General features: G+C 41.8%; 1 protein-coding gene and 1 long non-coding RNA gene across 7 annotated transcripts in view; one reads left to right on the plus strand and one right to left on the minus strand.

Moving 5' to 3' along the window:
* The first annotated feature begins 1613 nt into the window (after nucleotides 1-1613).
* Nucleotides 1614-25384, plus strand: LOC119516088. Its single transcript, XR_005213188.1, has 3 exons — nucleotides 1614-2530; nucleotides 6336-6466; nucleotides 25328-25384. It is a non-coding gene; the product is annotated as an uncharacterized LOC119516088 (long non-coding RNA).
* CFAP61 (cilia and flagella associated protein 61) overlaps nucleotides 2557-26770 on the minus strand; it is a 302443-nt gene continuing 278229 nt past the window's right edge. For all 6 annotated transcript variants that reach the window (XM_037812259.1, XM_037812260.1, XM_037812258.1 and 3 more), the window contains 2 exons: nucleotides 12130-12220; nucleotides 2557-3003 (listed from right to left, as the gene is read on the minus strand). In XM_037812259.1, coding sequence (XP_037668187.1) covers nucleotides 2803-3003; nucleotides 12130-12220 — 292 coding nt within the window. In that variant the 3' untranslated portion in view covers nucleotides 2557-2802. The remainder of the gene's footprint in view (nucleotides 3004-12129; nucleotides 12221-26770) is intronic.

Raw genomic sequence — 26770 nt, forward strand, 5'->3', positions numbered from 1 at the left:
GAAGGGCCCGGGGGGAGGGGGGCAGAAGGGGCGCACTTTTTGCTTGTACCAGTTCTGGGGTTGTGGGGCTTTATTCAGCCCCGCCCATCTGCTCGTACCCTCTCCCTCTCCCTCTCCTTCCCTCCCCACCTCTCCTTTAGCCATCCTCTCCTCTCCCCTCCCCTCTCTCCCTCTCTCTTCCACCCTCCTCCCACTCTCTCCCCTCACCTTTCTCCCCCTCTGCCTCTCCCCCCCCCCCCGCTCTCCCCCCCTCGCAGGTCGACGTGTGTTATTTTATTTGTCTGGAGAGAGCCTATTTGTTCAGTGATGTGTGGCCTCGGGGCCGCCTGCTGCAGTGGGGGGCGCGGAGGCTTGGCTGCTCCGGGTATTAGCATACAGCTGCCGGCCCGGCTCACTGTACCCAGCCTTATCATCACCTCTTCTCTCAACCAGAAAACAATCAACAGCTTCTCACACATGGCGACTTTCGAGCCCCTCTCCCTGCTTCTTGGCTAACGCTGGCTCGCTCGGGTGTGCTCTCTCCCCCTCCCTCCTCCTACCCCCCTCACCCTCTTCTAAGGGTAAATATTGATTGGCTAACTCGCAGCGTTCCCTTTCCTGGCTCACCTCATCTTTCATTTTTCTTTTTGCCTTTCTGTGACATTTCTGTGTCATAAAACGACCAGTTTGGGAATCGAGGTGGACAGGCTCTTCCTTAAAAACTGGCATGTGTCAGGAGGTGGTTGGTTGGAGGCATGAATGAGGCAGGGTAGGTGCATGTGATTTGGGGGGTTGACACTTTTGAAAATGAACTTTGGTGTGTTCTTGTCACCATTCTTTGTCCAAAACTAGAATTCCAAGATCTGGCTTTGAGCTCCAAATGTACTCAGCTCAGCAGCCAAGACAGAAACAGGGAAAGGGCCACGGCTCTTGTCCACTGCTGTATAATTTAACGTCCGTCTCCTGGAAGCCGTGCTAGATCAGCAGCAAGTAATAGTTAACTGTATTCTTCCAAAGCCTTTAAAACAGCTCATTTGAAGCTCTAACCAAGGTTTCTTGAATTCTTCCTCTTAGGAAACTGGTTCCTCAGAGATAAAGCATTCAAGTTTGCAAATATGTGTGAAAAGTCCTTTCTTAATTCAGGAAATCACCAACTTTCTGAATAGGAGATGATAATTAAAATGAGTTTTGTAGTCTAAAATATATTCTAGATATTTTCCGATCTGCCATGGTGCTTACAGAGGCCCAGGACCTTTAAAAGGGTCGCAGAGGGAAACTCTTATTATCCAATTTATTCTCAATTTGATATTAAGGTTGGTGCTGACATTTTTATGTGGCTAAGGGCTTTGTTGTGGTAATACTTGGTCAGGGAAGTGGTGACTGTTGATCTGAGGTGGTTCTGTTAATCTCCACCCAAGGGTCCCAGGCCTGTGACAGGAGCTCTCTAGTTGCTCATGAATTTGACCCTGGACCTCTCAGGGGAAGAGGGGATGGGGGGTAGGGGCAGTTGCTTGAGCTGACTGCTTTGCAGGCCCCCAAAATACGGTTCCATGTGTGTTGGGTCTGCGTTTTGAAGAGGGGACTCGTAGCAGTTGTTCCCCATTCCAGTCACACAGTTTGCAGCAGATGGCTGAAGCTGGGCCTTCCCTCAAATGACCCGTGCATTTGGGTAAAACACACTTGTGAAGGAATTAGTGGCATTCATTGATGACTTTTGCCTGCTTTGGAAAAATCAGGGTCTAGTGTTCTGGAACAATTTTGTTTTCGAGCAGTATCAAACAACTTTGGGGTTTCAAATAATTCAGCAGTTTGCAGCAAAGGGCTTGTTGACAGCTATATAATTGTATGACACCGACCATGATTTTTCCCCTCCTAATAGCTGCGTCCTCTTTGTAACGGTGCCAACTTTGGCTACTTGTTAACAGAGATACCAATAATGAACAAAGTTGGAATTGTGTTGGTGAAAACCAATGTTAAGCCCTGCTGGTCAAAAATTCAGTCACAAATTGTGTCTCACTTTCTACTGAAGGAGATCCAAATCATTAAACCAAGAACAGTCTTGCCTTATGTGTTGTTCCTGCTGGTTTTTGAGACCGTGTGTTTTCCAGGGGGCAATTAATTTGCTTCATTTATAAGAAAGAGAGTTTCTCATCTACATTACGGTCGACGTGTACCAGAGCCCTCTCGATGCAAAGCAACTGGGCTAAGGGTCAAAGAAAATGAACCAGATTAATTCCCCACTGTCATTTGATAATCTAAAACCAGCATGTGAGTTCCCTGATCTTCCAGTGTTTCCGAACCTTTATGCTTGTGATCTGCAACAGGAAATATGGGATGCTTCCCCATTTCAGCAGTTCATGTAAACTCTGTTACATAGTCCTTCTGATGTCAGGTTACATATGTAATTTTTCACCAGCTCTTTACTAATTTTCCATCCTGAGCACACGGTATCCTTTTTTATATCCCCATAAGTAGGAGTGGGTGAACATGGGAAGCGCTAACAAGATCGGCCACAGACCATTCGAGGAAAGCCAACAGAATCACACCCAAGGTAAAAACAAGTTTTATACACTATGATCTCACTTTATTGCTGAAATGGATTATTAATCTGCACAGCATCAGCTCTGGGGATTTGAAGAGCGGCTCCCTGCCCCGGGAGAGAGACGCGTGGCCCCGCGCCACCTACTGGAAGAATCGAAAACTACAGGCATCAGCCGGGTTAGGAAGAAAGGACCAAAACTTCAGAGACGCTTCCTGTTTATACAGAGCACTTCCAGGAACTAAATGGATGGGGGGAAAATAAAGGGGAGACTGTGGTCACAACTAAATGATGCCTGGCCACGCGTACATGGGCAGGTGGTAGTGGTTATAGTGCAGATAGTCAAGGATACTCTTCTCCACCAGGGTTTTATAGATGGTTTCCTGGAAAACTCTTTGGAGGTATTTTCTGGGTTTCTCATTCAGGCTTATTTCCTCATCTTCTATCTGATGGGCCAACTTTTCTATGGTAGGCAAGTCTTCCTCCTGGAAAATACAGCAAGAGGCCAGATACACACAGTAGTTGGATTTAGCACCACAGTTAGACAGAAGTTTAATTAAAATGAAAAAACCTGTGCTTAGCTCCCTAAAGATGGTGATTGCAAGCCTTTAACTTTCATAGAAAAATATCTGTAGATCACTGTTGTTTAAAAAAATAAGAAAGGGATTGAGTAAACATTCTCACATAAAAAACAAGTAAGACATGGCTTACTTTACTTAGTTATAATCCCCAAGAAATAGGATTTAAAAACCCTTACAATAATGCCTATCTCTAAACTTTGAGATGCTGATCCCTTAGTGTATAACCTGACTGGTCTCTGGAACAATGCATATCTCTGAGACACCTGAAGCTTGGAGCTAGAGCTCGGCAGATATGAATGTCAGTATTAGTGCATACAGCAACTGTTTAAAGAAAAAGCTGAAAAAGAGCCCAGACTTCAATTAGTGATATGAATGAAGCAAATCTGGTTAAGACTAGGGTAAACCGGGCCAAAGGGTAAAGGTCAAAACTGACTGTGTTTTAAAACTTCAACTTCCATGTGAGACCAAGGGAAGAGATGTCTATTTGGTGCAGGATCTATATTTTCTAAACAGTATAACTTGACTGTCGGTTTGTTCAAACACCACAATTGCATGGAGCTTTGAATAGGAAGTGAGATACGGTGGGTTGGTATAGGTTGGAGTGAAATAGTGACACATCCCAAAGTAATTGGGGCAAAGAATAAAAAATATATTTACAGCCCCCCCACACACACACTGAGGAGCTGGGGGAAGGTGCAGAAGTGTTGGACTTCCTCACTTGGACTGGTGTTGATGTTGTCACAAACATTGGGACTGGCGGTTTGATGTGCTGAGCCCTCTATCATGGGACTTGCCCTTATGAAGCTCGTTACTGCAAAGGAGAGGCTAAACTTGCATATAATTGTACCTAAGAGTCTCCCCCTGAGTGCCTCTTTGTTGCTCAGATGTGGCCCTCTCTCTCTCTAACCGAGCCACCTCGGCAGGTGAACTCACTGCCCTCCCCCCTACATGGGACCCGACTCCCAGGGGTGTAAATCTCCCTGGCAATGCAGGATATGACTCCCAGGGATGAATCTGGACCCGGCATCGAGTGATTGAGAATATCTTCTTGACCAAAAGGGGGATGCAAAATGAGACAAAATACTTTCAGTGCCTGAGAGATTTCAAATGGAGTCGAGAGGTCACTCTGGTGGACATTCTTATGCACTATATAGATAACACCTCTTAGTTTTTAATGTATTGGAATAGCTAGAAGTAAATACCTGAAACTACCAAACTCCAACCCAGTAGTCTGGACTCCTGAAGATGATTGTATAATAATGTAGATTACAAGGGGTGACAGTGTGATTGTGAAGGCCTTGTGGATCACACTCCCTTTGTCTAGTGTGTGGATGGATGGGTAGAAAAGTAGGGACAAAAACTAAATGGCAAATAGGGCGGGATGGGGGGGATGGTTTGAGTGTTCTTTTTTTTACTTTTATTTTTTATTCTTGTTCTGATTCTTTCTGATGTAAGGAAAATGTTCAGAAATAGATTGTGGTGATGAATGCATAACTATATGATCGTACTGTGAACAATTGATTGTACAGCATAGGTGATTGTAGGGTATGTGAATATATTTCAATAAAACTGAATTTTAAAAAAACCCTTACAATATATTCTTAGTAAAGTCAGATTTCATTGATATCTTTAAAGACAGGGCTTCATAAAAATAAAGTTCTTTGAAATTAGGAATCACATGCTGCTATGCATATCTATAATGTGGTAGGGATTTCCCCAACATTTTATTATAAACATTTTCAGACATACAGACAAGACATCTTAATTGCACAGCAAACACCCAAATATCTATCTCCTGGATTTGGCAGCTAACATTTGACTATATTTGCTTCATCACACATCTGTCCATCTATGGTAGGGTTGTTAGAAAAAGCATTTCACCAACATTTGAGCTGCGCACTTTCAGAGCATGGCGATAATCGTTACCCTAAAGAGAGAGTCACGTAGACTTCGATAGTGTCTTTAATTGAACTCACCATAATTCTTTTTGTTTTGAATGGAAAGTAAAAGCAGATTACTTGCAGAGTTCTGCTAGATAATCAATTCATTAATGGTAAAAACGTACAGATAGAAAAATAGATTCCAGGTCCCTGGCGGCATAATGATTTTATCACTTGGTTATTTAAGCGAGACACTAATAGGCGTCTGAGGTTATATACACAGCACTTGCAAGAACAGTCAGTGGTGGCCACAGGAATTCAGATTTAATCAACTCAATAAAGGCACTGAGAGAGAAAAAGGCAACTGATGCTGAGAACGAAATACTGTGGGCAGGGGGTGGGGGGACCTGAAACGTTCGAGAGCCATTAACACATCCCAAGAATATATTCTGCAAAGTCTCAGTTATATGAGGCTGTTCTGACATTGGGTGAGAAGTGTAAAGTCACAAAATGGAACTTTTAAGTTTACCAAGGCAAATATAGCTCTGGATTGAAACGAGATTTTTGTGCATTTGCTTCTCGGAGTGTGACCATCTCACCTCTCACGGCGTGACCTCACCTCTGACACACGGACCATCTCATCTCACAGTGCACCCGTCTCACCTTGAAAAGTGCGCCTCACTGCTCCGTGTGACCTTCTCCTCTCACAGTGGGACCTTTTTACCTGTCACAGTGTGCTCATTCACCTCTAGCAGTGGGAGCATCTTACCTCTCAGTGTGACAGACGCACCTCACAGCATTGCCGTCTCACCTTCCACACTGTGAGGGTCCTATCGGTGGGACATCCCTTCCCAGTGTGACATTTTCACCTCTCAGTGTGACCACCTCATCTCAGTGTGACCACCTCACCTCTTGGGAAACCATCTCACCTCTGAAACTGTGATCACCACATCTCTCCATTTGACCATCTCACCTCTGAAATTGTGGTCATCTCAAGTGTTGTCATCTTTCCTCTCAGTGAAGCCATCTCACCTCTGTAACTGTGACCATCTCACCTCTCACAGTGACCATCTGTGACAATCTCCCCTCTCATTTTGCCACATAGAATATGTGAACTTTTGTTCACCTAGCATAATGTTTTTATGTCTGTCCACATTTTGCAAAATATCAGTATTTCATTTCCTTTTGTGACTGAACAATGTAACATTGCATGGATATAACAATATAACATTTTGTTTATGGGTTCATCAGTTGATGGATATTTGCATTATTTCCACTTTTTGGCTTTTGCAAATAGTGCTGCTATGAACATGTATGTACAAGTATTTGTTTTAATATCTGTTTTCTGTTCTTTAGGGCATGTACCCATAAGCGGAATTGCTGGATTGTAAGGTGTTTCTGTGGTTAAGTTTTTGAAGAACCGCCAGACTGGTTTGCCCAGCAGCTGTAGCTGCTTCATTTTACATTCCCACCAGCAGTGTGTGAGGGTTCGTCTCTGCATCCATGCCAGCACTTGTTGTTTTCCATTTTTTAAATTACAGTCATTGTATTGTGTCTGAAGTGGTAATCTCATTAAGGTTTTGATATGTATTTCCCTAATGACTAATTATGTTGAACATCTTTTCATGTGATTGTGGCTGTTTATCTTCTTTGGAGAAATGTCTATTCAAATGCTTTGCCCATTTAAAAAATTTGGTTGTCTATTTCTTCAAATTGTAAGAGTTTTTAATATATTCTCAATACTAGAACCTTATCAGATAATTGATTTGCAGATATTTTCTCCCATTCTGTAAGTTGCTTCTCACTCTCTTCATGGTGCCCATTGAGCACAATAGTTTTCATTTTAATGAAGTCCAGTATATCTAGTTTTTCTTTTGTTTGTGTTTCTGGTGTTATATCAAAGAATCCATTGCCAAATCCTCAGTCATGAAGATTTACCCCTAAGATTTCTTCTAAGTTTATACTTTTAGCTCTTACGTTTAGCTCACTGAGCCATATTGAGTTAATTTTTATATGTGGTGTGAGATGGGGGTCCACTTTCATTCTTTTGCACGTGGATACCCAGTTGTCCCAGCACCATTTCTTGAAGAGACTATTCTTTTCCCATTGAACGGTCTTGGCATTCTTGTCAAAAATCAGTTCACCATAGATTTATGGATTTGTTTCTGAATTTTCAATTCTATGCCATTGATCCATGTAGCTGTTCTTATGCCAGGACCACACTGTGTTGATTGTTGTTGCTTTGTAGTAAGTTTTGAAGTCACCAAGTATGAGTCCTCCAACTTAGCTTTTTGTTAGTTTGTTTTGTTTTGTTTCATTTTGGCTATTGCTGGTCCTTGGCAATTCCATATGAACTTCAGGATTGTTTTTTTTCATTTAAAAAAAAAAAGGCCTTTGGGATTTTGATAGGGTTGCATTGAATCTGTAGATTCCTTTAGAGAGTACTGCCCTCTTAACAATATTATATCTTCCAATCCACAAACACCTATGTCTTTCCATTTGTTTAGGTCTTCTTTAACTTCTTTCAGAAATGTTTTGTAGTTTTCAGTGTACAAGTCTTTTATCTCCTTAGTTAAGTTTATGCCTAAGTATATTATTCTTTTTTATATACTTGTAAATGCAATTATTTTCTTAATTTCATTTTCAGAAGGTTCAATCATAGTATATAGAATTACAACTCATTTTTGTGTGTTGATCTTGTATCCTGCAACTTTGTTGAACTAATTTATTGGCTCTAATGGTATCTTTTTCATAGATTCTTGAGGATTTTCTCTATATAAGATCATGCCAACCTTTTTTCCTTTCCTATTTGGATGCCTTTTATTTTTTTACTCCTTGCTTAATTGCTCTGGCTAGATCTTCCAATACAATCTTGGGTAGAAGTGGTGGAAGGAGGCATTCTTCTATTATTTCTAATATTAGGGGAAAAGTTTAAGTCATTTACCATTGTATATACCATTGTATATGTTAGCTAGGGGTTTTTCATAAATACCCTTTATTAGATTGGAGAAGTTCCTTTCTTTTCCTAGTTTACTAAGAGGTTTATTTATTTTTTCCCATGAAAGGGTGTTTGGTTTTGTCACATGCTTTTCTCCATCAGTTGAGATGATCATGTGTTTTTTTCTTACATTCTATTAATGTGGTATATTATTATTATTAATTTTTGTACGTTTATCTACCCTTGCTTTCCTGGGGTAAGTCCTACTTGGTCATAGTGTATAATCCTTGTAATATGCTGCTGAATTTAGTTTGCTAGTATTTCTTTGAAGACTTTTTGCATCTATATTCATAAGGGATATCGGTTTGTAGTTTTCTTTTCTTCGGTGACTTTATCGGGCTTTGGTATCAGGGTAAAGCTGGCCTCACAGAGTGGATTAGAAAGGTCCTCTCCTATTCTATTTTTTGGGAAGAGTTTAAGAAGGATTAATGTTAATTCTTCTTTAAATGTTTGGTTGAATTTACTAGTGAAGCTATCGGGTCCTGAGTTTTCTTTGTTGGAAGGAGTTTTATTTCTGAACCAATCTTCTTACTTGCTGTAGGTCTGTTCAGAGTTTCTATTTCTTCTTTAGTCAGTTTTGGCAGCTTTTATGTTTCTGGGAATTTTTCCATTTCATCTAAGTTATCTAATTTGTTGGTATAATTGTTCATAGATTTTATTATAATGCTTTTTTATTTCCATAAGGTTAGTAGTAGTGCCTCCACTTTAATTTCTGATTTTAGTAATTTGAAACTTATTTTTTTCCTAGTCTAGCTAAGGTTTGTCAATTTTGTTGATCTTTTCAAAGAATCAATTTTAGTTTTATTGATTTTCTCCATTGTTATTCTAATCTCCATTTCATTTATCTTGGTTCTAATTTTTATTATTTTCTTCCTTCTGCTAGCATTGGGTTTAGTCTGCTTTTCTTTTTTTTTATTTCCTTAAGGTATAGCATTAGGTTATTGATTTGATATATTTCTTCTTTCTTCCTTTATGGCAATTACAGCTATAAATTTCCCCCTGATCTCTGCCTTGGCTGCATTCCATAAGTTTTGATATGTTTTGTTTTCATTTTCATTCATCTCCGAGTATTTTCTAATTTCCCTGTGATTTCTTCTTTAACCATTTGGTTGTTTAAGCATGCGTTGTTTAATTTCCACATATTTGTGAATTTTCCATTTTTTCTTCTATAGTAATTTCATGTTTCATTCCATTGTGGGCAGAGAAAATACTTTATGTGGTTTCAATTTTTAAAAATTTATTGAGTCTTGTATTGTGGTTTAACATATGGTCTATCCTGAAAAATGTTCCATGTGCACTTGAAAAGAATGTGTATTCTGCTGGTTTGCAGGGGAGTGTTGTGTACATGCCGTTAGGTCTTGTTACCTTATGGTGCCATTTGAGTCCTTTATTTCCTTATTGATCTTCTGTGTGGTTGTTCTATCCATTATTGAAAGTGGGGTATCGGAGTCTCCAACTATTCTAGAACTGTTTAATGCTCCCTTAAATACTGTCAATTTTTGCTTCTTGTTTTGGGCTCTGTTATTAGATGCATATATGTTTATAATTGTTATAACTTTCTTAAAAGACTCTGAAGTATAATTCTGACTACACAAAGCTTCATCTTGGTCAGTGACTCTTTGTCCTCAGCCACAGCTAAAATGTAGTGCTAGTGGTTTTATAATCTGCTCTTTTCTTCATTTCCACAGAATAAGAGATGTATTATAATGAGCATGCTTTTTTTTTATAAATGATATATAGATTCAAGATGACTTATAATAAGTCATATATCATAGTTTTTTATTCCCTTCTCCACATATGGAGGAAGAGAAAAATCTATATGCCAAATCTTGGATAACATAGTTAGCGGAATTGAACCGCTATACTTCCCTGAAGGAAAGGCAGACTATGAAAGGAAATGGGGTTCTGTCATTTCAACATTGAAGAAAAGGAATTACTGTTCTTCTATTTATTTCCCTATTACCAGCTCTGAAATGAAATTCCTGCATGTCTTCATAAATGACTACTACTTCCACTGTCACCCTGTTCCCTCCATACCTGCCACCTCTGTGGTTCCTCAGGGTGGCCAGTGCTTACTGAGCCCTTTTTCTGTGCCATGTGCCTGCACCTTCCCCTCCTTTGCTCCTCCCACACCTTTGAGCCTCTGCGGGAGATCACAGTTCAGGGCAAAGCTGAGCTAGAGGCAGCCACCACCCCAGCCACCACCTTTTCCTGTGACCCTTCCCATTTGACAAATGGAAATGCTGCAAAAAGGACAGTCCCTCAGTGGAGACTTTTCTTCCAGAAGTCTCACTCTCTGGAAATCCAGAAAATCCACAAGAATGGTTGTGGTGCCCTTAGTGTGTCTTCCTCATGTGGCCATAGCTATTTTTGGTCTACTGCAGGGCCTGGTGTCCACGCTGAGCTCATCCAGAGGAAACTGGCCCAGAGCAAACATCTGTTGATGGATAAAATGTTGAGGGTATTTCACCAAGTACCACGAAAAGTGACTGTCATTGGGTTTTCGAATTTACTTGGCCAGGTGAAGGGAAACAGCGAGGGTGGATGGTGAAGCTTCGATGTCTACAACCTCTGACCTCTGTGCCAAATGTCAGCTGCAATGCTTGGGTCTGGGGTGAAGGAGTCAGGCACAGAGTTTTGATGTAATGACTAGAAAACTAATGACACTTTACTGCAGGAACAGCAGTGAGCTGCAGATTACATTTTGAGAGAAGGAGAGGGTGTCTGAGTTGTTGAACCAAGTTCAGTAACCACCAGGCTTACAACTTGGGTTCAGATTTGGATCTGAGCTGACCTCGGATGAAATACAGGGACCCGTTTGGCCTGTAGCATCTTTCATTCATATATATTTCAATTTGTGTGACTTTAGCAGTGTTGGACCTATACATGTAGCCACAGAATCTTCCATTTCTCTCACTTATGTTTACTTGCCTGGGTTCTACCTGGGTGGATCTTAAAGAATTTGAGTCTGGTTTTCCATCTTATCCCTATATTTCCCAATCTGAATCTACCTCAGATTAGTCAACTATTTAAATTTCCCAGCAAGTACCCTGAAAGTAAAACTGAAAAGGTGGGGTGGGGGGACCACGAGGAGAAGGTAGTGAGCCCCACAATTCTGCTGAATTTGGTCTGTGCCTACATTCTTGGCTTTAGGGTGAAAGAGGCTCGTGTTTGAATCTTGCTGACCACTGCCTCACTGTGTAACCCACAGTGGGTTATTTAGAATCTCTAGGCATCAGCTTCCTCACTGGTAAAATCCAGATGATATTAAGAGCATCTCCACCCACTGTACAGGGTTCTTGTTACGATTAGACAAGGTGGGACATGCTAGGGCTAGAACGCAGTAGGTACTGGATAAGTGATTGATAATCTGTGCTACCCAACCCAGCTCCCACACCACAGGAACCTTCACCCAGCTGATGCCCACTTAGACAGGAAAATGCAGCAGAAGCTCAAAGCCCTGCCCCAGCCCCTGCCAGAGCGAAGCAAGGTAGAATCTTGGATTGATATTTGACTACTTTGAGCACAGATGCTAACTTTCCATAACTCTGCTAAGGACTTTACTGTTGAATAAAAGAATAGAATTTAATTTCAGTTTTCACAAATACTTCAGTATTTACACTGCAAAGTCATATTTCTTGCTAGGCATGGAACCTCGGTGAGGTGCAGCTTAACCTCCAGCTAAATCTGTACTGCTCTGAGAAAGAGGTGTCAGTTATAAAAGGAGTGTGCTTTGACATCTGGATGACTTCCCTTTACATCTTTAACACCACACATCCACACAAATGTTTAGTGAATGGCTGGCAAATACAGACTGGAACTAAAGGAATGCCATTTTCATACTTGGGGCAAGAATTACAACTCATGCCTGGTTTTCAGCCAACGCTGTTAGCTGATTATGAAAATACAGTTATTTGTAAAAAGGGAAAAAGAAACTCTAGCTCTTCCCCCACTGAAGGACTTAAGGAATCCCCACTCTCTGAAATCCTACCGTCTACATTTACACACTTGATAGTCTATTTATATGAAATACAATTCATTTAAAAAGTAAAACCATAAGGCGAGAATGTAGGAAAAAGTTCAAATGAACAGCAAATATAAACTGCTTATAAACTGCAAAGAAAAACCCACATATCCATTAATCACTCTTACCTCCTTGGAGGCTAAGATTTGGCGTAACTCTTTCCTGAGATCAATAAAACGATCGTGAAAGAGGGCCATACACCACGACTCCGAGAAGTAGCTAGTGAGGAAAAAAAGAGATTCAGTTATCTTGCAAACCTCTCATTAGCACTAATAAAGTATTTACCTGCCTTTTTTTTTTTTTTCCCTTTATAAATTACAGTTCTGGCCCCATTGCAATCGTTTGCTCATAAAATGCCTTGTGGAACAGCCCGGCCGATCAATTTTTTAAATGGATGTTCCTGATGTAAGGCCAGGTTCCGTAATTACATTTAAAGTGGTTTAATTCAGAGCTGGGGCAAGACCCAGTGAAGAACCCTGATTTTATCAGAATTTAAAAGCCTGAAGACTTGTAAAGAACGGTGTCTCCATTATCTGCCCTCGTGTGAGAAAAACAGATTGCAGGATTAACTGAACTCCTGCATAAACAAATTAAATTTGGGTAGACAATAACACAAATGTTGCTCACCATTAAGGTTTCTGGATTAATAATGACCAGAAAAACAGGCCACCTCGGTGCTGCAGCATGGTCTTTGTACAATTACCCTGAGGATTAATTGAATCTCTTTTAGGAGAGCAGCTCTTTCGGTGTTTATATTTGCTAACTTTTCCCTGAAAACTGTTTGAACAAATGCTTTCTTACATGGAGAGCAATATGGCTGTCCTTTATTTACAGGTGAGAGCTGAACATCTGATGCATTCTTGGAATAACCAAGAACGTTTATTGGTATTTTAACTCTTACTATATTTTAATGCTAAGTGTCTCGGAACACGAATTGTCTTCGGGGGTGATTAGGTGGGCTTTCCTTTCCTGTTGGATGCGAGTGTGTAGTTCCCACTAATGGATGCCACATGTGTGCACAAAGGAGGACTTTCTGTTTCCCAAGTTAGTTCTGGGGGAAGGAGGTCAGGAGTCCCAGCAGCCACTCAGGCATTAACAAACATCATGGCAAGCTCCACCTGCATCAATGCTTTAGGATCTGCGTGGCACTCAGCAATTTCAGCTAATAGTCATCATCTATTCGCTGAACCAGAATCTGACCTAAATCTGTCTTTAATTAGCCACCTTGTTGCTAAGGTCATATACTCACCCAACTGTTAATTCCACTAATATTTACTCAATACCTGTCATATGCCCAGCACTGTTTGGGGTACTGGGGAAATGGCAAGAACCTAAATAGACAAACATCCCTGCCACCATGAAGCATATAAGTCTAGGGATAAGTAAGTAAACGTATAGTCTGTGAGACAGTGATAACTGCTTAGGAGAAAAAAATAAACCAAGGAAGCACAGGGTGTGGAAACACTGGAAGAGGAAAAGGCTGAAGAAGGGCTCACTCCTGAGGTGAAATTTCAAGAAGAAAGGTCTGAGGGAAGGGTGAGAGCGAGCCACGTGGATTCTGGGGGAAAAGCATGACGGAGAGAGGGAACCTGCGGCGGAAGTGTGTGGGGCCCGCTCAAGGCAGGGCAAGAGGACGCCAAGGAGGCTGGGTAGAGGCAGGCAAAGGAGGGAGCAGTAGGAGTGAGTTCAGGAGGTGACTGGTGGTAGAGCTGCTTCTAGAAGGCAGAATCCAACCACATCTGTTGTATGATCCCTCCAAGGGCATCTAGCTCAGCGATGCACAAAATGCGGGAACCCATACGAGTTCGCTGAACAGATGGATGAATAATGACTGAGTGAATGCACATTGCACTGAATGCATTCTACAACTGCCTGGTTCTGATTCGTCTTTTCTAGAACATAGAATAAAATTCTGCTACATAAACAACTGGCAAAACAGGATTACATGTAAACCATGGGAAGGCCAGGTTTAGGGTTTAGGGTTTAGGGGTGGTCTCGCTAAACTCTTTGGAAGGAAATTTGTGGATGTGGGAAGGGGACCACAGAGATTTTTTCATTGGAGTTCTGCCCACCACTGGAGTTATTCAAGGCCACTGAATCCTGAATGAAGGGTGGGGAGTTGGTGGTGAGCTCTGGGGTTCTGGGCCCCCGTGGGCCTTTTCCAACAGACAACTGCTGAAGCAAAAGAATTAGAGCAGGGCTGGCCCCACCTCCATGGAGGCACTGGCTGCCTCAGGGCAATCAGCTCCTGAGCTGGTGATGCTTGGACATGTCTCCTCAGATGACAACTTCTTGGACTAAAGCACCAACAGAAGCCCAAGTCCAGACACTCAAGCATAACTTTTCCAGGGTGGTCCCTGCCCCTGAGGTCTATAAAATTTCTGGAAAAGTTCAGGGAATTGTGGGACTTGCAAGTCTTCAAACTTTCCATCCCCTTGACAGAAAAATGATTCCTTCATTAGAAACCAAAGAGAAAAAGATTTACAGAGCGCTGTTAAGATTTTTTTTTCAAGAACTTTTTTCAGAGAACCTTTGGGTTCCATTAAAGCAAAGCATGATATAATGGAACAGTTATCCTTGAAATGAAACCAGCAAGTTGAGTTCCTAAGTCTTGCTGTCAGTTTCATTGCTGCTTCAGTGGTGGTCCCTGGAGGCAATGTGCAAAGGGGGCTTGAAATTACAATGCTCCCCAAATCTGGGGGAGAGTTGGTCCATCCCCCAAAGTGGTGTGTAGACTCCTCTCCTGTTGTGAGAACAGCGCCTGCCACATCTGTTTGCAACATCAAATCATTCACAACCTGCCACATGGATCAAGCAAAATAGGTACAAGAGGACACCCTCAGCCAGGGGTAAAATGGGGATTTCGGACTCAGGCGACCCCTGAGAACCAGCAGGAATCTCACCAGAGTGTCTCCTTTTCCAATTGCAATTCTAATCAGAAGGCATTTAGGACTGAAAGGGATCAAGGAAGGAAATGAATAGCAGATGGGCAGCCCCGTTCTTCCCTGTTTGAAGGGCTTCGGGTCAGCCCTGAGGGGGTGTATTGTTACAAATACCTGCACAGCCTGATGCAGGGGTTTTGTAGGGCTGGTGTTAGATTGAAGGTGGTGTAGACAGCAGCAAAAAGGAAACTCTTCCTCTGATTAAAAAAAACCATTTACCCAGCAAAGAGATTGAACTTGCAACATTCTTTCCAGTTCTTATAGAGGCTGCTTATTTGGGTAGGGATTTTTAAGTGCTCCCTGATTGGACCCTGGGGACGGATGTCCGTCTCCGTGTTAAGCAGCATGCCACAGTCCTCGGTCAGTTACCACTTCCACTCCCAAGGGGCGCGGGCCTTGTCCTAAGTCACTTCCATGCTCCCAAGACCTCACTGCTTATGCAAATGAACTTTAAAAATATATATTAGTAAATTGTTTTTTAGAGCAGTTTTAGGTTTACAGAAAATTGAGTGACAGTACAGAGAGTTCCCATATACCCCTTCTCTCCTCTTCTCAGTTTTTCCTATTATTAACTTTTTTCCCCATTATTAACACCCTACTATTAACATTAGCATTAGTGTGGTACATTTGCTACAACTGATGAAGCAATATGGAAACATTAGGAGTAACTGAAGTCCATGGTTTACAGTAGGGTTTCCCTTTGTGTTGCACAGTTTTATGGGTCTCAACAAATGCATAATGTCATGCACCATTACAGCATCATACAGAATAGTTTCACTGCCCTAAAAATACCCTGGGCTCCACTTATTTATTCCTCCGGATCCCCAAACACCTGGCAAATTAACTTCTCAGGAAACTCATTTTTATTAGAGAAAATGGAGTTGCATAACAATTTTTATAAAAGACTTTTAAAAACCAAGAATTCCCAACATTTCTTTCAGAACTTGAGAGGAGTATTTTCCCAACATCAAAGCACCATGCATATCAAAGTTGCCAGCGGGTCCTGCAATGAATGGCTGGGGGGCTGTGGTTTGATGTGGGGGACCTAGAAGGTAATGGATTTGGGGATTAGTGTTGGATGAAAGCTGTTTGACTCTCCATTTTCTATAGTGTACAAGGGGCTATGATTTGTAGGGGAAATTTTTTTAAGGTAGGCATTTATAACTTGCTGACAACGCATGTTTAGTTACACACACACACACACACACACACACACACACACACACACACACTTGCTGGAAGCCGGGGTGAGGCTGTTCACTGAGTATTTCAGAATTTGCTCCAGTCCAGGAGGAAGATGCGTTCCTAATTCTCAAAGCAGAGCCCATATCCTTGGTAGACAAGACCCTCTCCAGTGGGCAAAGGCATCCCCATACATAAAAGGCAGCCTGGGTCCATTTCCTGCCAGCAGGTGCTGCTATATTTTATGCAACATTAGGCAAATTTAATCCCACTACGGAAAAAAATTAAATGGAATTGCGTTGTACTTCCATGTCCATCCCACCCGGGAAAGGACAACACCAGACCTAGCTGAGCATTTCCTACCTTAACCATGTGGGCTATATGGAAGCTGGAATTCTGGAAAGCCATGGTGAGCTCCCTTTCTGTCCTGGCTGTGGGTTGTGGAGCTGTTGTGCACCCCCGGCCTCTGCACTGGGGATCAGGGATGGGCAGCTCCCCCCAGGAGGGTGCATGGAGGGCAAGCTTCAGGGCCTGCCCCCCCAGTGAGGCTATTTCTAGCCCGGACCCCCTTCTCCCCTCTCCAAATCTATACCTCCCATGGTCTGGCTGCTGTCTTCTTCCCTGTGGTGTGCGGAAGATTCTGTCCTCCATCCCAATCTGCTTCTAAGACCTCCTGCCCTCGCCTTCCTGCCTGAAGGGCTTGTTTGCTGCAGTTTCTGCAGCTTAGAAGACCCCTTTTACCATTTCTATCTTTTCAATGCTCAAGTCTTTATGCAGACCCCCTCCTTGAAGCTGTCCTTAACTCCCCCTCTGGGTGCTTCCACCTCATTCCCTCTGCACTGTCTTCATTGCACGTGGTACTTCTGATGAAGCGGGAAAGCCAGTCAGGTGTGTGCCTTATTCGTTTATACCCTGTGAGCTCTGTGCCCCCACAGCCTCTGGCACACAGCTGGTCCTCAGGGTAGTGAATAAGCAGGTGGGGCCCAAGCTACTGGAAGAGGCTTTGTTGCCAGAGACCCGGGCAGTGAGGGCAGGGCTCAGAATCAGGCTGCATCTCCTTCCTGTCCCAGGAGATCTCCAGCACCAGCTGTGGCAACCCTGACCAGGATGGGCAAGGGGAGGATTTAGGGGGGCACGGACCACTGTGAGCCTCTACAAACCATCCTAGGACAGCAACATGGCAGTCTTCGTAATTAACATTAGGAAAGCTTCGAATTAACCAAACTTGTTTTGCAACTGCCGGTAGCATTCAGTCCTTTTGATATAAGGATGCTAGAAAGAAGCTTTACTTTAAGAAAAGTTTAGGTCTAGTTCCCCCCCCAACCCCGCCACCCCAGTCTGAATGATTTCTGTGCTTTGGTTTCCTTCCTTCTCTGTCGAAGGGAGAGGAGCATCTCGAATACTTGCCAAGACCAAGGCAGGTTTCTGCATTAGCGATTGCAAAGTGCTACAGCATGGTCAGCAGTAGTAACGAACTATGGGGAAGTTTATATTTCCATGAACATCATGAATTAAAAAAATAACAATCAGGAAATATTAACTGTTTTTCCAATACATATTCAAAAACGGAGAGTAACAGGCACCACTAAGTAACCCATATTGCTGGCGGTCTAGAAGCCTTTAGGAGAAAGGTTGGGTAAGAATATGCAGCAAATGTGAGTTTTTAGTGGCCGTGTGGACACCAGAAAAATCACTTTTACATAGCCGTGAGAGAAAATGTACACAAATCTCCAGGATCTAAACAGAAGACATTTACAGTCACTGTTCATCTTGCTCATGGCTGGCTTGGATTATATGGGAGGACTTGAATTCTCCATCACCTTTGCAAATAATATACTTTTTTCAGAAGCCCCAGGGAAAGGTCGGCTCGTGGAACTAAATTAACCATTTCTGGTCGATAAGTCTGATCATTAAGCCATTGATTAGCCTTCTCCAGAGCTCATCCTCCTCTGGCCTCTCGGGCTGTCTTATCGACAGAATCATATAAATTAGGTGGGATCTGATAACTCCCTCCACCATTGGCCACACTCAGGGCTGAGAAAAGCAAATCCACAAAACACACGGGAAGAAGTTGCATTCACTGTCCTTGGGAAAAAGTACACATCTAAGGGAAAAGGAAAAAGCAGGTAAAGCGTGTTTTTTAAAGTGCCAAAGCTTGACTCCAAGGTCAGGGCCTTTCTAACAGACAACAGGGAGGGAAGGAGGGCTGCAGAGGGTTGCTGAATTTCACAGCATTGAAGCAGTTCAAATGGAAATTGCTAAATATACAATAGTTAGGAATAAGGAGGTAGGTGGGTGGGCGGGGAAGAAATGTTTCTTTTTTTATGAAAAGATTTTTTTTTTTTTTTAAAGAAAAGCATTCTAATTCTCTCTTAGTGTCATAATAGACGGTTTTTGCTTTTAGGGCCTATTTTGGTTTGCTAAAGCTGCCGGAATGCAATATACCAGAAATAGGTTGGCCTTTTCAATGGGGATTTATTAGTTCACAAATTCACAGTCTTAAGGCTATGAAAATGTTCAAATTAAGGCATCAAGAGGAAGATAACTTCTCTGAGGAAAGGCTGCTGGCATCTGGGGTTCCTCTGTCACCTGGAAAGGCACATGGTGATGTCTGCTGGTCCTTCTCTCCTGGGTTCTGGTTTCAATGGCTATCTCCCTCTCAGCTCCCGTGGGTCCTTGCTTGTTTCTCCTTGGGAATTTCTCTCTCATCTCTCTGGGCTTTTACTGTCTTTTATCCTCTTCACAAAGGACTCAAGTAAAGGATTAAGACTCACCTTGAATGGGCTGGGTCATATCTCAATTGAAATAGCCTAACCAAAAGTTCCCACCGTAATAGGTCTGTCTTCACAAGAATGGATTAAAAGAACATGGTCTTTTCTAGGGCACATAACAGACTCAAACCAGAACAGGGCCATTTGGAGGATCCTAGCTGTAGGACTTTGCTCAGACTGAAAACCCATGAGTTTTCCTTATTTCCCACTGGGGAAACTGCAGGTAGCATGGCCTGCAGGTTTCCTTAAGGAATGATGCTCCCATTTGTACAAGACTTTTCTAGTATAGACACCATCTTGGAATCACACTGGAGGACAGACAAGTTTCCTCTTAAAATGCCTGGGTGTGGTTATGCTCTATGGTGAGTCTGGACTTCGCAATACCGCAGGATTGAGCATGGCTGGTAGAACTTGTCTCTTCTCTAAGTGACATGCCATTTGTGTGTGCCACATTTACCTTTGGTGCACAGAAGAGGAAATGGTAAGCCTTGTGGCATGTAATGCAAATAGACACCCCAAGGGCCACATATGACCTACAGATGCGTTTGCTTTGGCCTGAACAACATTTGGAAATCACATTTTAGGCTCTTTAAAATATCAGATTTGGAAATGGAGGGTCCTCATTCTTATGTGGCAGCCATTAGCTCAGTTGCTAGGGGTACCCTCTGTGGTTTATTCTTATCATCCCAACAGTTTGGCTGGCATTGCTCATTTCTGTTGGCCATAGCAGGCACCTGAGTGCCTGGCTAAGACATTTGGGTGAGATGGAGATAGGTCTGAAAACACATTTTCTTGATACACTGTCCAACATCCCTTCCTCAATGCTGGAATGTGTACCAAGAACAACAGAGCTGAGTCCTACCTTCCTTTCTTTTTCTTTCCATCCATTATCTGTTCACCCGCCCATCCATCCATCATCCATCCATCCATCCATTAACCCATCCATCCATCATCCAACCATCATCTATCTATCCATCCATCATCCATCCATCCATTCAGCCATCCATCATTCATCCATTTATCCACCCATATAGCCTAACAGGCCTAGTGAGGCTTTTCAAAATGCTGTCTTTATCTCCAATACCTACATTTCTCTTCTCCTTGGTTCTCTGCCACCTCAATCCATCCCTCAGCTGGTACACATTCCTTTCCTGTTGAGCTTCCATGAGGAATTTCCTCTCCTCTCTTTTCTCTGTCCTGAGTGTCTTCCAGAGCTTCTGACTTCAACGGTTGCAAAATGGCAAGGAAGGGGAAGACCTAGGGAGCCATTCTTTGCCATTAGTCAATTAGGGCCATTATGTGCCAGAAGCTGGACTACCTACTAAAGGAAACCATAATGAAGATGAGGTTCTTGCCTCCACAAAGGGCACATGCAAGGCAGGGGATGGGGGGTGGGCAGCAGAGGACAGTGTTGGAGGAACTTGCAGTGACAGCATGGAAAGGGCTGCACTGGGAGTCCTGAGGCTGGAGATGTGCTCAGCTGGGGATGAAATTGTGGTCTGCTTGATTCTCACTTCACTGTATTTCTGCAGTCACATTTCCAAGTCAGACTCTTGGGTTAGTGTTTGCCAAATCTCTGTCATTTGGGCACCTGTCAGTTTTTGCATGACTACATTATTGATTACTTCAAAATTTTCTTTAAATATATTTGCTTCTTTTTAAACTGAAATGCATTCTTTTCCTGTATTCAACAATATCTGTGAAATCACAGGTTTGTTGTCCTTGTTACATTTTATTCTAATTCTTATTTAAATCAATTCATAATTAGTAGATGTGTGGCTGTATTGCCTGAATCATCTTGCATACCACCCAGTAGATGCTTACTATACCCTGGGATACAATGTATTCTATCATGGCTCAATACTGGAGGCACTAATGTATTTATCTGGGGATATGAACCCACAGACCCTGTGCTAAATCATTCCTGCTCATTATCTAATTTCATCCTTGCTCCAATCCATTAAAAGTGGGACTTGGAGGCCTATTTTACAGATGGGAAAATAGACTCAGTGAGGTTAAGTAACTTGCCCAAGGTCACAAAGCTAAAAAGCTTCTGCATTGGGTTGTCACCATAATTCTGCCTGGCCTGAAAGCCCATGCTCTGAATAACTGTACAACCAAATATCATTTCCTTATGCCCATTCTTGAGCCTTTCTAGCAACTTTCTGAATAACTCCACTTTCCCTGGTATTTCCTGCATAGCTAGGAGTAGGTTTCATTATAGTTACAGAAAATTTCAACATGGAAGGCACAATAGAAGAGATTAAAAATACTCTAGAGGCATAATAGCATATCTGAATAAGCAGAAGAATCAGTGAACTAGAAGATTGAAAAATCAAAATCTCACAGATAGAAGAACCAATAGAGAAAAGAATTGAAAAACTTGAGCAGGGTCTCAGGGATTTGAATGACAGCATGAAGCATCTTCCCTTTCCAAATAAATTTGATAACTAGCTTTTCCAGTCTGCAAAGTAGGTTGTTGGAATTTTGATTGGGATTGCATTGAATCTGTAGATGAGTTTGGGTAGAATTGACATCTTAATGACATTTAGCCTTCCTATCCATGAACATGGAATATTTTTCCATCTTTTAAGGTCCCCTTCTATTTCTTTTAGTAGAGTTATGTAGTTTTCTTTGTATAGGTCTTTTACATCTTTGGTTAAGTTTATTCCTAGGTACTTGATTTTTTTAGTTGCTATTGAAAATAGTATCTTTTTCTTGAATGTCTCTTCAGTTTGTTCATTTCTAACATATAGAAACATTACTGACTTATGTGCATTAATCTTGTATCCCGCTACTTTGCTAAATTTATTAGCTCTAGTAGCTGTATCGTTGATTTCTCAGGGTTTTCCAGATATAAGATCATATCATCTGCAAACAATGACAGTTTTACTTCTTCTTTTCCAATTTGGATGCCTTTTATTTCTTTGTCTTGCCGGATTGCCCTGGCTAGCACTTCCAGCACAATGTTGAATAACAGTGGTGACAGCGGGCATCCTTGTCTTGTTCCTGATCTTAGAGGGAAGGCTTTCAGTCTCTCACCATTGAGTACTATGCTGGCTGTGGGTTTTTCATATATGCTCTTTATCATATTGAGGAAGTTTCCTTCAATTCCTACCTTTTGAAGTGTTTTCATCAAAAACGGATGTTGCATTTTGTCAAATGCTTTTTCAGCATCTATTGAGATGATCATTTGATTTTTCCCTTTTGAATTTTTAATGTGTTGTAATACATTGATTGATTTTCTTATGTTGAACCATCCTTGCATGTCTGGAATGAACCCCACTTGGTCATGGTGTATGATTTTCTTAATGTGTCTTTGGATTCGATTTGCCAGTATTTTGTTGAGGATTTTTGCATCTATATTCATTAGGGAGATTGGCCGGTAGTCCTCCTTTTTTGTAGCATCTTTGCCTGGCTTTGGTATTAGATTGATGTTAGCTTCATAAAATGAGTTAGGTAGTGTTCCATTTTCTTCAATGTTTTGAAAGAGTTTGAGTAAGATTGGTGTCAGTTCTTTCTGGAAAGTTTGGTAGAATTCCCCTGTGAAGCCATCTGGCCCTGGGCATTTATTTGTGGGAAGATTTTTGATGACTGATTGGATCTCTTTGCTTGTGATGGGTTGATTGAGGTCTTCTATTTCTTCTCTGGTCAGTCTAGGTTGTTCATATGTTTCCAGGAAATTGTCCATTTCCTCTACATTATCCAGTTTGTTGCCATACAGTTGTTCATAGTATCCTCTTATAATTTTTTAAATTTCTTCAGGATCTGTAGTTATGTCACCTTTTTCATTCATTATTTTGTTTATATGGGTCTTCTCTCTTTTTGATTTTGTCAGTCTAGCTAGGGGCTTGTCAATCTTGTTGATCTTCTCAAAGAACCAACTTTTGGTGATATTTATCCTCTCTATTGTTTTTTTGTTCTCTATGTCATTTATTTCTGCTTTAATCCTTGTTATTTCTTTTCTTCTACTTCGTTTAGGATTGGTTTGCTGTTCATTTTCTAGCTTCTTCAGTTGATCCATTAGTTCTTTGATTTTGGCTCTTTCCTCCTTTTTAATATATGCGTTTAATGCTATAAATTTCCCCCTCAGTACGCTTTTGCTGCATCCCATAGGTTTTGGTATGTTGTGTTCTCATTTTCATTCGTCTCTATATATTTAGCAATTTCTCTTGCTATTTCTTCTTTAACCCACTGATTGTTTAGGAGTGTGTTGTTTAACCTCCAGGTATTTGTGAATTTTCTAAGTCTCTGATGGTTATTGACTTCTAATTGTATTTCATTGTGGTCAGAGAATGTGCTTTGAATAATTTCAATCTTTTTAAATTTATTGAGGCTTGTTTTATGTCCCAGCATATGATCTGTTCTGGAGAAAGTTCCGTGAGCACTAGAAAAGTATGTGTATCCTGGTGATTTGGGATGTAATGTTCTGTATATGTATGTTAAATCTAATTCATTTACCAGGTTGTTTAGATTCTCAATTTCCACATTGGTCTTCTGTCTGGTTGATCTATCTATAGGAGAGAGTGATGTGTTGAAGTCTCCCACAATTATTGTGGAAACATCAATTGCTTCCTTTAGTTTTGCCAGTGTTTCTCTCATGTATTTTGTGGCACCTTGATTGGGTGCATAGACATTTACGATTCTTATTTCTTCTTGTTGAATTGCCCCTTTTATTAGTATGTACTGGCCTTCTTTGTCTCTCAAAACATCCCTGCATTTAAAGTCTATTTTATCTGAGATTAATATTACTACACCTGCTTTCTTTTGGCTGTAGCTTGCATGAAATACTTTTTTTCCATCCTTTCACTTTAAATTTCTTTGTGTCCCTGTGTCTAAGATGAGTCTCTTGTATGTGACATATTGATGGTTCATTTTTTTTGATCCATTCTGTGAATCTATATCTTTTAATTGGGGAGTTTAATCCATTTACGTTCAAAGTTATAACCATGAAGGCATTTCTTCAATCAGCCATCTTATCCTTTGGTTTATGTTTGTCATATAAATTTTTCCCCTCTCTCTATTACTATCCTTTATTGTACCCATACTGAATCTCTTTAGTACTGAACCTTTCTCCAAGTCTCTCTGTCCGTCTTTGTTTCTATCTTCTGTAGGGCTCCCTTTAGTATCTCCAGTAGGGCAGGTCTCTTGTTAGCAAATTCTCTCAGCATTTGTTTGTCTGTGAAAAATTTAAGCTCTCCCTCAAATTTGAAGGAGAGCTTTGCTGGATAAAGTATTGCTTGGAAATTCTTCTCACTCAGAATTTTAAATATGTCGTGCCACTGCCTTCTCGCCTCCATGGTGGCTGCCTGAGTAGTCACTACTTAGTCTTATGCTGTTTTCCTTTGTATGTGGTGAATTGCTTTTCTCTTGCTGCTTTCAGAACTTGCTCCTTCTCTTCTGTGTTTGACAGTGTGATCAGAATATGTATCGGAGTGGGTTTATTTGGATTTATTCTATTTGGAGTTTGCTGGGCATTTATGATTTGTGTATTTATGTTGTTTAGAAGATTTGGGAAGTTTTCCCCAACAATTTCTTTGAATACTTTTCCTAGACCTTTACCCTTTTCTTCGCCTTCTGGAACACCAATGAGTCTTATATTCGGATGTTTTATATTATCTATCAGATCCCTGAGGTCCGTTTTGATGTTTTTCAATTTTTTTCCCCATTCTTTCTTTTATGCTTTCATTTTCCATTCTGTCATCTTCCAGGTCACTGATTCGTTGTTCAACTTCCTCTAGTCTTGTACTATGAGTGTCCAGAATCTTTTTAATTTGGTCAACAGTTTAATTTCCATAAGATCATCTATTTTTTTATTTAGTCTTGCAATGTCTTCTTTATGCTCTTCTAGGGTCTTCTTGATATCCTTTGTATCCCATACTATGCTCTGATTCTTCATCTTTAGTTCTTTGAGTAGCTGCTCTAGGTGCTGTGTCTCTTCTGGTCTTTTGATTTGGGTGCTTGGGCTTGGGTTATCCATATCGTCTGGTTTTTTCATATGCTTTATAATTTTCTGTTGTTTTTGGCCTCTTGGCATTTGCTTAACTTTATAGGGTTCTTTTAGGATTTGTAGACCAATTGAAGTCCTTATCTCTAATTTATCAGAGCTACAGCTTCACGGAGTATACTTTCTCTAACTAACCAGCAGGTGGTGTCCACGAGCCACCTGTCCTCCACAAGCCAGTTCTCCCATGCTTTGCCTTTGTGGTGAGTGGGGGAGTGAGTCTTGTGGGGTCCAATTGGTGTACCAAGCTTGCGTGTGTAGTTGGTGTTGCCCGCCCTGTATATGGGGCATGTTTCTGGGTGGTCAGGGAGTGGGGGTGGCTCTAACAATCAAATCTCCCTGGTGATCCTGGAGTTTTAAAGCTGCTGCAATAGTCTAATCCTTCAGTTCAGTCCTGCCACAGTTTGTCTCTGCCACTGACCCACAGGTCCTTGGTGTTGGCGTATGGCTCCTGAGAGTTTCGAGTGGGTCCCTCTTCCAGGCCGTGCACCCCCTGGTCCTCTGTTGAGGGATGAGTGTGCTATGTCACAGGTGAGTGCCGTCCCCCCAGGGCAGTTCTGGGCTGCTGCGCTGTGTAGGGAGGCTCCCAGTCTGCTGAAATGATGGCTGAATGGGGCTTTGTTAATTCCCACTGCTCCACCTTCCCAACTCTGGGACAGTCAGCTGAGGTTGCAGGGAAGGCTAATGTCCACGCCCAGTTTTGTGGTGTGTGCCTGTTATTTGAAGCACTTCCGTCACACTGGGTTGTCTGGGGCAGCTCTGGGCTATGGGGCTGGCGATGGGCAGGAGTGTTTTCTGTCCACCAGGATGATGGCTGTGAGCGGACACCCCCCTTTTCTTGGGAAGTTGTGTTGTTTAGTGAATTTTCTCAGCCACTGGATTATTGCCCTTTGTCTCAGAGCTCTCTTAGTTCTGCTCTTGTCTTGACCTGCCCAAATTGCAAGTCTTTGAGGCTTTCAGTATTGGGCTTCTTAGAGTAATTGTTTTAGAAAAAGAAAAAAGTTTTTTTTTTAAAAAAAAAACAGTGCCCTCCTCACAGATCTAATGGCTTATTGAAATGCTAAGAGACAAAGGAATTAGGGCCATTAAGGAAAGGTCCACAGGGCAGAGAGATCAGCTTTTCTTCAGGATTTGCATATGAGCCTCAGGGCCTGAGCTCTGCCCTTCCCCTATCTATGTTCACCAGAACTCCAAAAATCCTCCGCTTTTATTTTGGAGTTTTTCGTGCTGTTTTTTTCTATGCCTGTCCCCTCTCTGCTGGGCTGGCTGCTCTCAGATTCTCTGGTGTCTGGTCTCAGTCTATCTATGGTTGGAGTTTGGATCAGTAAAATGAGTTTCCGATAAGGGCTGCCACTGCAGTTCTCCCTTCTCCTTCCTGGAGCTGACAGCCCCTCCTCCCACGGGACTGAGCCTGGCAGGGAGGGGCGCGGGTCCCCTGGCCACAAAAACTTACAGATTTCGCTGATCTCAGCAGTTCCACGTTTTCATGAGTGTTGTATGAAGTATGCCCAAAGTCAGATTGCTCTGTGGTGTCCAGTCCACGCAGTTCCTGGCTTTCTACCTACTTTCCTGGAGGAGTAACTAAAACATACAGCTCACCAGTCCGCCATCTTGCCCCGCCTCCACCAAGTACTGCCTTTATAGTAATAAAATTGAATGTTAATGGATTAAACTCTCCAATCAAAAGACACAGATTGGCAGAATGTATAAAGAAGTATGGTCCATCTATATGCTGTCTACAGGAGACTCACCTTAGACTCAGAGACACACATAGGTTTAAAGTGAAAGGTTGGAAAAAAGATATTCCATTCAAATAGTAACCAAAAAAGAACTGGGGTAGCCTTACTAATATCAGACAAAATAGACTTTT

Source organism: Choloepus didactylus, chromosome 19 (assembly GCF_015220235.1).
Source record: "Choloepus didactylus isolate mChoDid1 chromosome 19, mChoDid1.pri, whole genome shotgun sequence".
Taxonomy (NCBI): Eukaryota; Metazoa; Chordata; class Mammalia; order Pilosa; family Megalonychidae; genus Choloepus; species Choloepus didactylus.